Below are 12,735 nucleotides of genomic sequence, written 5' to 3'. Positions count from 1 at the left end.
GTCTAGGGGTAACAGGTAACAGCCTCTTTGCTTTAGCATAACATGTTTGTATACATTTAACTAACCATCTAGCTATGCCAGTTTTGGATATTGGACTGCCTTTGTGAGGTAGTGAAAAAGCTACAAAGCTGTTTAGTTTTCCTAAACGCTTTGGTTGTGTCAATGTAAAACATGATTGCTCATGTAACATCTAGCTCTTTCTGCAACAGAGTCAAGTTGCGGAAAGAAGATGAGTAGTTCAATGGACTGGTTTATGTGAAATAGAGAGACCATTTAAGGTAGGATCTTGGGGTTAATGCAAAGGACTACCTTACCCCTGGGAATCTGAAAGAAGGGTTCTTCCAATGTTAGTGCCTGAAGCTCACTGTCTTGCTTGAGTGATGTGATAGCAAATAAGAAAGCTACTATCCAAGAATGGTATTGAAGTGGACATAAACGGAGTGGCTCAAAAGGTGGACCCATGAGCATGGTGAGCACAATGATGAGGTTTCACAATGGTACAGGGGGAGCCCTAGGTGGAATAACTGTTTAAGGCTTTTCATGAAAAGCTTAATGACTGTGACTTTGAAAACAGAAATATGTTGTCTGTTCTGTAGATATGCTGCTATAGCTGCACAATGTAGGCAAATTAAGTATATGCTGGATTTGTTTTTTTTGTAAACGGAGCAAATAATCTCTTGAGCAGTAGCTTTCATGGGGTCAATATGTTTGGATTAACAGTAGCAAACAAAACATTTCCATTTTGCAGCATACCAAGCTCTAGTTGTGGGTCTACGGGCTTCCCTGAAAATGCCCATACATTCCACAAGCAATCCTAAATAACCAAACTCTATGACTTAAGGGGGCATATAGCAAGTTTGAGTGACTTGTGGTCTGGATGTCTCATTTGTCCCTGATTTTGAGTAAGAAGGTCCAACCCGTAGGGGAGCTTGCCATGGGGGACTAATGAGAGGTCAAGAAGTGTGCTGAACCACAGCTGACGCACCCAAGTGGGACTCACAAGGATTATGGTGAGAGAAGTTTGCCTGATCCTCAGAACCAGAAATGGAATGAGAGGGAGAGGTGGAAAAGCGTAAGCAAATATCCCTGACCAGTTCCATCCATAGAGTGTTGCCCTTTGATAGAGAGCGTGGGTACCTGGTTGCAAAGCTTTGGCATTTTGCATATTCTGCTGTGGCGAAAAGATCGATCTGAGGAGTTCCCTACTTTGCAAGGTATGGTTGAAGGACCTGTGAGTGGAGTTCCCATTTGTGGACTTGTTGCTGCATCCTGTTAAGCAGGTCTGCAAAGTCGTTGTCCATCCCTGGGAGATACTCTGCCACAAGGTGAATGTGGTGGTGGAGAGCCCACTTCCATACTGTCTGAGAGTTTTGACAATTGGGACTACAGTGTCCCACACTGTTTCTGCAGATAATACAAGGCTGTCATGTTGTCTGTCCGGATTAAGACAACCTTGTGAGATAGGTGATGAAGGAAGGCTTTGAGAGCCAGAAACACTGCCTGTAGCTCAAGGTAACTGATGTGCAGGCATAGGTGACTAGGATCCCAGAGGCCCTATACTGTGACGCCCCAGCCTGTCAGTGATGCCTCTGTGGTCAGAATAACCTGAAGCACAGGGTCCAGAAAAGCCCGCACCTTCTTGCAGATAGCTGTGAGTATGGCGGTCTAACAACACTGGATCCTTCAGGTGACCCTGGGTCTGAGACCACTGATGAGACAGACACTGCTGCAGGGGACGCATGTGTAGTCTGGCGTGGGAATCATTGGCAATGCAAGACGCCATCATCTCCAACAGTGTCATAATGGTCCTGACTGTGTAAGTATGATTCTCCTGAAAATGAGAGAGAAGAGACTAGAAACTAAATACAGGCCAGGTTGGGGTACGTCAACCCCAACTCCACATTCAGAATAGCCGATAATTAAGGCTATACCTGTGGATGTTCTGTCTTCTGAGGTGTGCAACAACTACTGCTACACACTTTGTGAAGACCTCGGGAGCGGTTGTGACCCCGAAAGGCAGGAGCCTGAACTGGTAATGTTTGCCTGCAATGACGAACCTTAGGTATTTTGTGGTGTGCAGGGTCAATGGGAATATGAAAGTTCGTGTCCTTTAGCTCTAGAGCAATCATAAAGTCACCTTGCAGTAGAAGTGGAATAACATCCTGAAGGGTAACCAAGGGAAAGTGTTCTGAAAGGATGCAGTTGTTTAATGGTCAGAGGTCGAGAATCCGCCTGAGAATGCTGTCCTGTTTGGGAATCAGTAAGCATAGGGAGTATACTTCTCTTCCTTGGTGTTGCAGTGGAACAGCCTCTATGGCCACTTTGAGAAGAAGGGATTGGATCTCTTGTTAAAGAAGGGTGAGGTGTTCCTGAGATAGCCTCTGAGTGTGAGGAGGAATATTGAGAGGAGTGGTGATGAGCTCCAGACAATAACCATGTTGGATAATGGAGAGGACCCATTAATCCGTGGTGATATTGACCCATTGTGAATGAGAATGTTGAAGCCTTCCCCCAAAAGGTGTAGAATGAGCAGGGGGCAGATGGAGGTAGTCACTGCTTTGCAGTGAAGGAAGAGCCGAGGGAGGCAAAGCTCTTATGTCATCCCTTATTGGTGTTAACTCTACAGGAGCCACTGTAGAAGCACCTGAAGTAGGAGAAGTTTGAGGCTGCCTGGAAGGTGATGTAGCTGCCTCAGATAAGGTGGTTTTGAAGAAGCTTCTAAAACCGAGGCAACAAAATGTGCCTCTCTGCGTGGGGACTGGAGGGCACCCATAGCTTTTGTTGTGTCTCTGTTTTGTTTAAGCTTTTCAAGAATAGTGTCCACTTGAGGCCCAAAAATATGCTCCTCATCAAAGGCCATATTAAACACCACTTGCTGAACCTCTGGTTTGAAACCCGAACAGCGCAGCCAAGCCTGCCTTCGGAAAAGAACACTGGTGTTAATGATGGGTACAGCTGTGCCTCTAGTGCAGAGCGAATAGAGTTATTTAAAATTGTTTGCCCCTCAGCAACTATTTGTTGTCCTCTTTTTCGGTGCTCATCTGGTAAGAACTTCCATTTCATCCCAGTGAGCCCAGTCGTATCTGGCCAATAATGCTTTTGAATTGGTGATATGCCAATGATTGGCTGTCTGTGCGGCAATCCTTTTGCTCGCAGCATCAATTTTCGTACTCTCCTTCTCAGGAGGAGGAGAGTCTCTAGTGGCCTGGCTGTTAGCACATGTTGGGGCTGTGTTAGCAACAACTGAGGGAGGACTGGAGACCTAATAATTGAAGGGTCAGAGGGAGCAGATTTAATTTGTTTTGCAACTCTAGGGGTGATAACCCTAGATCGGACGTGCTATTTTTGTCAGGGTGATGGAGCATGCTTGTGAGCATTGGTAGGAACTGAATATCCTAATGTTTAGAAGTAAGGCTATCAAGCCTCCTCCTATGTGTGTTCCTCCCCCCAAAGGTGTCCCGGGTGTCATCCAGAGTCTTGTGCACCATTTCCAATAAACATGCTCTTCGGTCCCGAACCATCTTCTTCGATCGGAAAGATTTGCAGGCACCACAGGTAGCCTCTTGATGATCGGGGTAGAGGCAGAGATTATACACCAGATGTTGGTCGGTGTTTGCAAATACTGCGTGTCACTTAGGGCAGAAACTGAATGGAGTCCTTTTCATCAGGTTAGCATGTCCGTTGGTCCCGCATGGAAGATAGGCCCAAGTTGGGTGTAGACTTCCTGAAGGGCGCGCAATAGTTGCCCAGACTGACGATTCAAAGCAATTGCTAAGGTGGAAGATGTGCAAGCGAAAAACAATACCATCGAAAGACAGTAAGACTGGAGGAAAGATTTTGAACCGGAGCGAGTCGAAGACGGAGCCAAGACACATGTCCGAACCTGACGGCAGAGGAAAAAAACAATCTAACAAAGGAGTCAATGCCCCTGCACATTATCACCGAGAAGAGGAGTCACCCGATCCTGTGACTTGAAACACTTCTTTGAAAAAAAACTTGCACCACTCCGGACCCAACAGTACGTGGCAGGAGTATGTAGAGCAAGTGTATCTACAGCCATACATGCCATTCAACACTTATTTACAGTAGGGAACTTAAATAAAGAGGGTTGGTCCGGCAGTTGCTAGAAGGCAGACAGAGCAGAAAGATAATCCTTCAGAGTGCACAAAGCAGAGCCTGCTCTAAAAGGGCAAGATTAGGAAGGTTTGAAGGCTGCAACTGCAGCCAGGGTGGTGGTTGGAGCAGACCACTGGCTTTTTGACCCACGGCATCAAGAAGAACCATGTCCTCATCCATGCAGATGCTGGGAAGCTAGCATGGGCCAGTGGTTGGGAGAGAGTTGGCGCGGTTGAAAGTAGCCATGAAAGCAGAGAAAGTCAGACTGGGGATGACGTGGGGCAGCTGAGAGTTCCTAGGACTTGGCCGTAGCCCGCGAGTCCTTAAAGAGCTTCAGCGCTGAGTCAACCTTCCTTCTGAAGAGGAGGTCGCTATTGAAAGGCATGTCCATGAGGGAAGCCTGGACATCCCCTGAAAAGCCAGGCGTTCTCAGTCAGGCGTGGCACATAAGCGCCACCAGCGTGGAAACAGCTCTGCCCAGCGAGTTGGTCCTGTCCAAACCACAGCGTACAGTGAACTTAGCTGCGTCTCTCCCATCTTTGACTGCTTGGGAGTGAATGGCCCAGGCTTCCTTCAAGACCTGTGGCAGGACTTGCACACCCATGTCCCACAGTGTGTGGGAATAGTGGCACAATAAGCATGCAGTGTTCACAGACTGCAATGCAGGCTGGCTGAAGAAAATATTTTTTTACCCAAGCTATCCAGCCTCTTGGATTCCCTGTTCAGGGGTGCGACAGGGAACGCACAATGGGAAGTAGAGGTTTGGACCACCAAGCTCTCCAGGGTAGGTGTTGGGTGAGGAAGCTTGGGTCCACTGGGGCAGGCCAGTGGCGGCAGGCAATTGTCCTATTCATAGGAACCCATGTGCTGGGCTTGGCTTGGTTCCCAGAAGGACGTCGGTGAGAGCTTTGTCGAAAGGGAGCAGGGGTTCAGAGGAGGAAGCTCCCAGTTGCAGCACCTCCATCAAGATCAAGGTCTTGGCTGCCAAGGAGGGCATCTTGAGGTCCAGGATCTCAGCCGCCCTCTTCACTACCACTGCATAGGTAGCTCCACCCTCTGTAGCCATAGTAAGGAGAAAAAGAATGCCGGTATATGGAGATATTTCCAGACCACTGGCATCACCCAGTTTCTCACATCAGTCCATATCCTGTTATTTTGAATGGTATTCAAGGGGTCCAGTGACCCCTCCCATTCTACCCAGCCCTTCATAACAAGGCTGAGGTACCAACCTAGGACACAACGGTCCAGTGGGCGCCAGAATCGGCGTCGGTCAACAAGGCTCTGTGTCAAATTCTGGGATCACAACAGGGCTGGTGCCGATGGCCCCAGCAGTATAGGAGTCAGGGAAGGTCGCAGTGGCTCAACCGGCAGCGGTCTGGATCCGTAATCAGATCCATGGGAGCCCATCGGAGCCAGGGCTGGAGCCGCCAAAGTGTATCCAGATGTGGTCCCCTCCAACTCTGCGAGACCCTAAGAGGGCCTGAGGAATCGGCCCTCTCACAAATGAAGAGCATGGTCACGTGAAATTCTTTAATTTGAAGGGAGGTCACTCCGGCTCCCGTCAAGGTGGGGAGTTGCAGGACTGGAGAAAGGAACTCAAGAAATGGGTAGATAGTGAAGGATTGGCACTGCACACGGACCTAAGGAAGGGGTTGGGATCTCCTGAGATGAAGGCGGCTTGGGAACAGATTACCATAGCGCTACAGAGGGAACACCTGGCCCCGGGTGGGGTCGGGGGGGGGTTTGCACACACAGATCAATGCACCTGATGACTGATACCCTCACAGAGGACAAACCAAACTGCACCCGTAACAAACAGAGCGGATCTCCAAGAAATGAGACTAGGATATTTCACATGACCTGTATGACCACGCATGAACGGACATTATACCTCACCACTACTGGAGGCAAGTTAAGGGTTGGGAAGGGGGGTAGCAACAAATAGGCAGAGCAATAAGCATTCTTAAATAGACAGGCACAGTGTTAACTAATAGACAGAGCATGATCTCCTCACCACACCACAAACATACACCTACTAACCCTGGTGAGGGCAACAGACCAGCCCGGAATTGCCACTGACAGAAGGGACAGTAATAACGACAGTATCAACAATGGCAAGCGGAAATTGTTATTGAATTGCGATGCACATAGCTGCTATGTTTCAAGCTCTGTAAAGAAATGATCAGCTGTCGATAACCTTCTTATGCATAATGCATACGGCCTATTTTGTTTTGTATTTCTTCCTTTTTTTTTTGTTTTTACTTTCCTCAATAAAATCTGTTTACAAAAAAAAAAAAAAAGGTGAAGAGGTGCAGAATCAGCCCTGGCGGAGGCTAAGAAAAATCACGCCTCAAATGCCGATGTTCCTTCATGAGAAGTTGAAGTGCGCTTCATCTTCTTGTGTTTTTTGTGCCTCTTACCGGAGTGTCCCCACAACTTTGAATGGGACGAAGAGGACTTGGGAGTCCTGAGGCGATTCTAGGGACCTTGTTCTCGACCAGGATCAAGACCTCTGAGGAGTCGCGTGATGCAGAGTCGCCTGCCGGGCTGCAAGCAGCTTTAGGGACTGTTCCCTCAAAGCCTTTGGTGCCATGGCCTAGCAGTCAGAGCACGACTTGGAATCATGGTCACGCTTCAGACACCATAGGCACATGAGGTGTGGGTCAGTCACTGACATGGTGCAGTGACAAGCACCACAGAGTTTAAAACCTGTCTTCTTCAAAGATATTCTCATAGACCAGGAGGATAACCTCAAAAACGTTGACAAAAAGTTGCAAAAATGCCTGTCAAAAAGTGACAGAGGGGTAGCTCTTCTCTCAGATCTGTTCTGGCTAGCGCAGAAAGAAAATAACTGTTGTTAGTGCGCTGAGGTGGCACCTATGTAGGTAATTCAGATGTCATTTCTGGCATGGACATGGCTTCCAATGCCACCTACTGGCATGCAGGGATACTCACGAAAAATCTTCCAGATCCAGTCTAATGCCTGGGAAGAATTCAAAAGAAAGGAATCTGCGGTTAGAAGTCTCTATCAGATACTCTTATTGTGCTACAGGATACTGTATGAAAAAACATTTCTGCCACAAGTTTGCTTAAAAACAGACGAATATTAAACCTTCAACAAATCAAATCCATAACAGATTATAAAAAGTGATAAAACAGTAGAACTATTGCTTTAAAAAAATGTGATCCAAGTCAGTTTCGTTGGAGGGTATTTACTATGGTTCTGCAAGTTTCCTTCACCAGTAAAACACTTGGAGGAGCACTTATATTCTCAATACACCAAATTAGACAAAGTTTCAAGAAACAACTCAAATCAAATGGCAACAAGGCTATTAAGCATGTCTGTGCTCCCTGGCAGTGAAGAAAATTGTAGTGATGCATAGTTTGACCCAATGTAGTGTCGGTAGGTATAAAATAGTAACCATTTATTAAAGGGGTTCAATTATTTCTTCCCAAACACGTGCCTCATTTTATATCTTGGGACACTGAGTATGCTTTCATGACTTCACCATCTCTCATCAAGGGACTGATAATAGAAAGGAAGAGTGATTTCACCTCAAGCAGCATTTGCTAGAACTAATGGGCGAAACACTGACATAGGAATTGCACCTGCTAACTGATGTCTTTCGCAGCACGTAGATAAAAGGGATACTGTTAAGGAGAGGTAGAACAGCTAAAGGGTGTGATCGACTGAAAAGATAACTAGCTCTGGTGATTGAAGTCACTGTTTTTACCACTTCACAATGGTCCATGATGTAGTTGGTCAATGCATGCTTCTGTCATGACCACAGATCATCCAATATATTATATACATGCAACTTACTGCTTTCAATTCACCAATATTTTGTTCCAATGTTTTGTTTTCTTCACTTAATTTGAGAACACTGTCTGAAGTAGACTGCCTTGGGTGCATGGAACTGTCAAACTGATGGAACATATTTCTCCAAAACCTGTAGCAAAGAGAAGGATGTTTACAACTTTATATGCTACATTCTTAAGGGCTAGCAGTTAGAATATAACACATGAGAAACAACTTACTTAAAGTTGAATGGTACTGTGGCGGGCTCCAAGACTTTAAGACACTGAGAATAATTTGAGTTGTAAAGAGGATTCAAATACTTTGCCTGATTACTTAGAAGAAATGGCCACAAGGAAAATGTCTTCTCCTTTAACCTGAGAAAACACAAAAAGACAGAAAAAAGCAACCCTATAAGTTAGTCATTTCAGGACAAATGATAAGATTTTAGCCACCTAAGAAACCAACGTGTTACTTCATCAATAAAAAATAAGCATGCTAAAAAGTAACACTAGATATCCAAATCAAGCTCACATTCACCAGTTAAACAATTATATCTTGATTAATTATTACCCCTTCAAGATCATTGGACGAAGCACATAAAAGAGGACACAAAGGAGGCAATGGGATTCCCTTAGCGTTGATGAACAAGGTACCTACTTACAGCTACGCTTTAACTGGTAGAGACTATCTAGCTGCAGATTCCTTATGTTAGAAAATCCCCAGGCATCAGACTGCACCCAGAAGATTTTTGAGCAGTACTCCTGTGCACCGGTATATGGTGTACTTCAGCTCCTCGTCAGTGTTATCTACAGGTACCTATATAGCCACCACCTCGGGGCGCTGATGTCAATTACTTTTGCAACCTTCCACATCAGGAGTGAGGAGTCACGAGAACTGACCACTGGTGTGTAAAAGACAAAGGCCGGAAATGGATGTCTCTTACACTTTTCTGGTTTGCAGAGCAGGGAGGTACCTGTGGCTTGATAGAGTCTCTACCAGATAAGGTGTTAACTAAGGTAAGTAACTTGCTCATTTAATAAAAACTGCTAGCCACTGATTCTTTACCTTAGAATAGATACACAAAACCCAAGCAATACTCCCCCAGAGGTGGGTCTGCGAACCTGATTAGATAAAAAAGTCCTGCAGGGCCAAATGGACAAAGTGCCCGTCACAACGGGCCTGACTGTCCAGGCAGTAATGTCTTGTGAAGGTGTACATTGATGCCCAAGTCACTGCCTGACAGATGTCCAGGAAAGGAACACCGCTCACCAACATACAGGTTGTAGCCTTGGCTCTGGTAGAGTGAGCCTGCTAACCCTCAGGGGGCTGTTTCTTTGCCAATGCGTAGCAGATCCTTATGCAAAGGATGAGCCACCGTAGGATGATCCGCTTCTGCGTCCTGTTTCTGGCTCTGAAATAGCCCACAGAGAGTTGATCATCCACCTGGAATTCTTTTGTGTGATCAAGGTAGAACAACTCTCTTTTTGTGTCCAGACGATGGGGTCTCTCCTCCTCTTTTGAGGGGTTAGGCAGAGCAAAGAAGGTAGGCAAGGTAATGCTCTGGCTCTAGGTGGAAGGGACCTTTGGAAAGAAGGAGGCACATGTCTGGAGGATCAGTTTGTCCCAGGTCACTGGTTGATGTAATGTACACTAAAAGGCAGTTTTTATGGTCAGCAACCAAAGGGCATACTGTGCAAAGGTTTGAGAGGCGCACACATCAGGAAAGTGAAAACAAGGTTGCGGTTCCACTTAGGCTTTATCATGGGCATGGGGGAAATGTGCTGCAGACCTTTAAGAAACATGGCTACAACAGTGGATTCGAAAGATCAGGTTGGTCTGGCAAATGCAGGAATGCAGAAATTGCAGCAAAATACCCTTTAAGAGTGCCAATAACAGAGCCCTGCTGGGCCAAATAAAGGGCAAGCAAAAGAACCTTGGATAAAGGTGCAGATAGGGGTTCAACGTTGAGGGAAGAACACCATGTTACAAGCTTATCCCAATGGCAGGAGTATATCAACTTGGTGGTAGGGCACCTGGCTGTCAGATTCACATCACAGACTTTGGGAGGAAGGTCAAAAGCTGTTAACTGTCGCTGCTTAATCTTCAAGTATGCAGGTGGAAGGTGAGCAGGTTCGGGTGCTGAACCCTCCCCTGTTGCTGCAATGGAAGATCCTTCCGAAGAGGGAGCCCGACTGGAGGACCAATGGTTTGTTCAACAGCTCAGTATACCAGACTTTCCGTGCCCAACCTGGAGCCAAAAGAATTACTTGGGCCCAGTCGTTCCTGATCTTCTTGAGAACTCTGGGCAGGAGTGGTATTGGCGGAAGGGCATCCAGAAGGCCAGGGCTCCACTCAAGATAAAAAGCATCTCCGAATGAGAGTTGCCTTGAAACTCCAGCACACAAAACTGATGACTTTGCGCATTCTCAGTGATGGCGAACAGATCTAACCAAGGCTCTCCCGCTGCTGGAAGAGACTTTGCACCACCTCAGATGGAGAAGTTATTTGTGATCCGCTAGGCATCTTCCGCTGACTTCGTCTGCTCTGGAGTTCAGAGATCCCACCAGATGCTGCCCTACCAAAGAAATGCACTGACGTTTCAGCAGTGTCCAGAGGTGAAGGGCCTCTTGACAGAGGGTTCATGACTCCACTCTGCCCTGTTTGTTGCAGTACCACATGGCAGTGGTGTTGTTTGTGAACAGCTGCACCAGCCTTCCCTTGATTGAAGAAACAAGGTCTTTTAATGCCAAGCGCATCACCCGAAGCTCCAACAGGTTTATGTGGAGCTCGTACGCTGCCGGAGACCACAGTTCTCTGATCTCCACCTTTTCCAGAGGGCCGCCCCAGCCCAGGAGTGACGCATCTGTCACCACTGTCAAATTTGGTTGGGGAATGAGAGGGGTCTGCCACTGACGCAATTGGGGTTCATTAGCCACCACTGTATGTCTTCTGCAGTTCCCTCCAAGATCTTGACCATGTTGGAGAGAATCCCCTGATGCTGCACTCACTGGGAATTCAGGTCCCACTGCAGAACCAGCAAATGCCAGCAGGCATGTGTCACCAGCAGGATGCAGGAGGCCATGAGGCCCAACAGCCTCCATCAGTCTTACCGAAATCCAATATACAGACTGAAACTTCGGAATCATAGCCTGAATATGCTGGACTCACCGCTCAGGAGGATAGGCTTGAAACTGGAATGTGCCCTGATTAGCTTCGATGAAATGGAGTGTCTGAGAGGGAGTCAGGTGTGACTCTGACATTTTGACAGTGAACCCCAGCGAGTGCAGGAGGCTCGCCTTAGTATGAAGAATGGTGACAACTGCCTGGAGTGAGCTTGTCTTCAACAGCCAGCCGTCCTCCACAGATGAGCTGCAACCATCACCTTGGTGAACACCCGAGGGGTGCTGGTAAGGCCAAAAGGTAGCACATCAAACTGGAAGGATTCTTAGCCGCAGACAGAATCTGTATGCTGGCAGCACAGGGATGTGGAAATGTGTCCCACAAGTCTAACACTACTCATCCAGTTTCCCGGGTCTAGGGCAGGCAAAATTTAGGTGAGCATGAGCATTTTGAACTTTTTTTTTCCAAGAAGAGGTTGAGAAGGCGCAGATCCAGGATAGGAAGAAGTCTTCCGTCCTTCTCTGGCATCAGAAAGTAGTGGGAATAACAACCATGATCTACTTTTGATGCAGGCACCCTCTCTATGGGTCCCTGGGATAGTCTAAGGTAAGGAATCTGTGGCTAGAAGTCTCCATCTGATTGTCTAAACATCACCCGTAATCTACAGTCTGAGCTAACATTCACCAATGAAAACTCAGACCCTTTTTATATCAGTGGGTGGGGACGTGGCGTGTCAGTAAATTTGGAGCCGATTTTAACCCTCCAACATCAATAAAATGGGAGTGGTTGAGTTGGGTTTAAATACATAGAAACAGTTACAGATGTATGTATTATTATATAGATAATTGCATTATTAATGCTACTGTAGGAAGCTGGCTATATATGTAGTGCACCAATGAATTTGTATAGGGGCACTATGTAGATAGTCCAGACGACCCTTATTGGTTTACAGGGCTAAAAATGACAAACCCAAAAGTTCTCTTTTGTGGTAGTGAGGGCGAGCAGTTAGGCTTATCAGAGGGTAGTGCTCAGCCTTTGTTGTACTCACAGAGGCAATAAATGAGAGACACACTCAAGAAGGAACTCAAGACCATTTGTTTAGAAAAACAGTTTCTTTTTTTTTATATTATGTTTCAACACCAGAATACTTTAACCAAAATAAATGCTGATGCAGTTTTGAAGAGAATAAGTAAAATACTTGTAAGTGTCTTTAAAGCAGTAATAAGGCCTATGGAGAAAAACACACGTTTTGCATACAGGCATTCAATGGAAACTTAAAGAATCAGTCTTCAGGAGTTAAGATAAGTATGGGGCACTGTCCAAGACAGCACCAACAAGTCAACTCTTGGAGCTCTGGAGAGTCTAGGTGCAAAGGTGCATTACAGTGTCGGGTGCCCTGTTGGTTTAAATGGGAAACAGTCCTGGGGAGAAGAAGCTGCAGATGGGGACTGGGGGCCAGACCCGCTGAACCATTAGGGAGGCTCGGGTCTTGCGATGCTTGCAGACATAGGGACACCTTTCATCCTGTTCTCTTTGGTTCAGGATGGCTGGGTGCAGAGGTGTCCTGAGGCGTCAGGTCTTTGTCACAGGAGACGGATGTGGTAGAGGGGGCCTGCACAAAGAGGTTGCAGGTGGTGTCGGGCAGTCCACAGCTGAGGGACTTAAGGTGGGCTTGTGCCCTGGAGGGCCTGGACGCACGG

The 12,735-nt window shown here is 46.8% G+C and overlaps 1 protein-coding gene across 3 annotated transcripts in view; it reads right to left on the bottom strand.

The window, feature by feature from the left end:
- The window catches only part of MTMR6 (myotubularin related protein 6), a 256,696-nt gene that overhangs the window by 43,780 nt on the left and 200,181 nt on the right, over positions 1-12,735 (bottom strand). For all 3 annotated transcript variants that reach the window (XM_069202235.1, XM_069202237.1, XM_069202236.1), the window contains exons 12-13: positions 8,155-8,289; positions 7,940-8,066 (exon numbers count right to left, since the gene is read on the bottom strand). In XM_069202235.1, the coding sequence (XP_069058336.1) occupies positions 7,940-8,066; positions 8,155-8,289 (262 nt within the window). The remainder of the gene's footprint in view (positions 1-7,939; positions 8,067-8,154; positions 8,290-12,735) is intronic.

Source organism: Pleurodeles waltl, chromosome 8, assembly GCF_031143425.1.
Source record: "Pleurodeles waltl isolate 20211129_DDA chromosome 8, aPleWal1.hap1.20221129, whole genome shotgun sequence".
Classification (NCBI taxonomy): Eukaryota; Metazoa; Chordata; class Amphibia; order Caudata; family Salamandridae; genus Pleurodeles; species Pleurodeles waltl.
The sequence above is the reverse complement of the archived record's forward strand: the minus strand, read 5'-3'. Positions and strand labels throughout refer to the sequence as shown.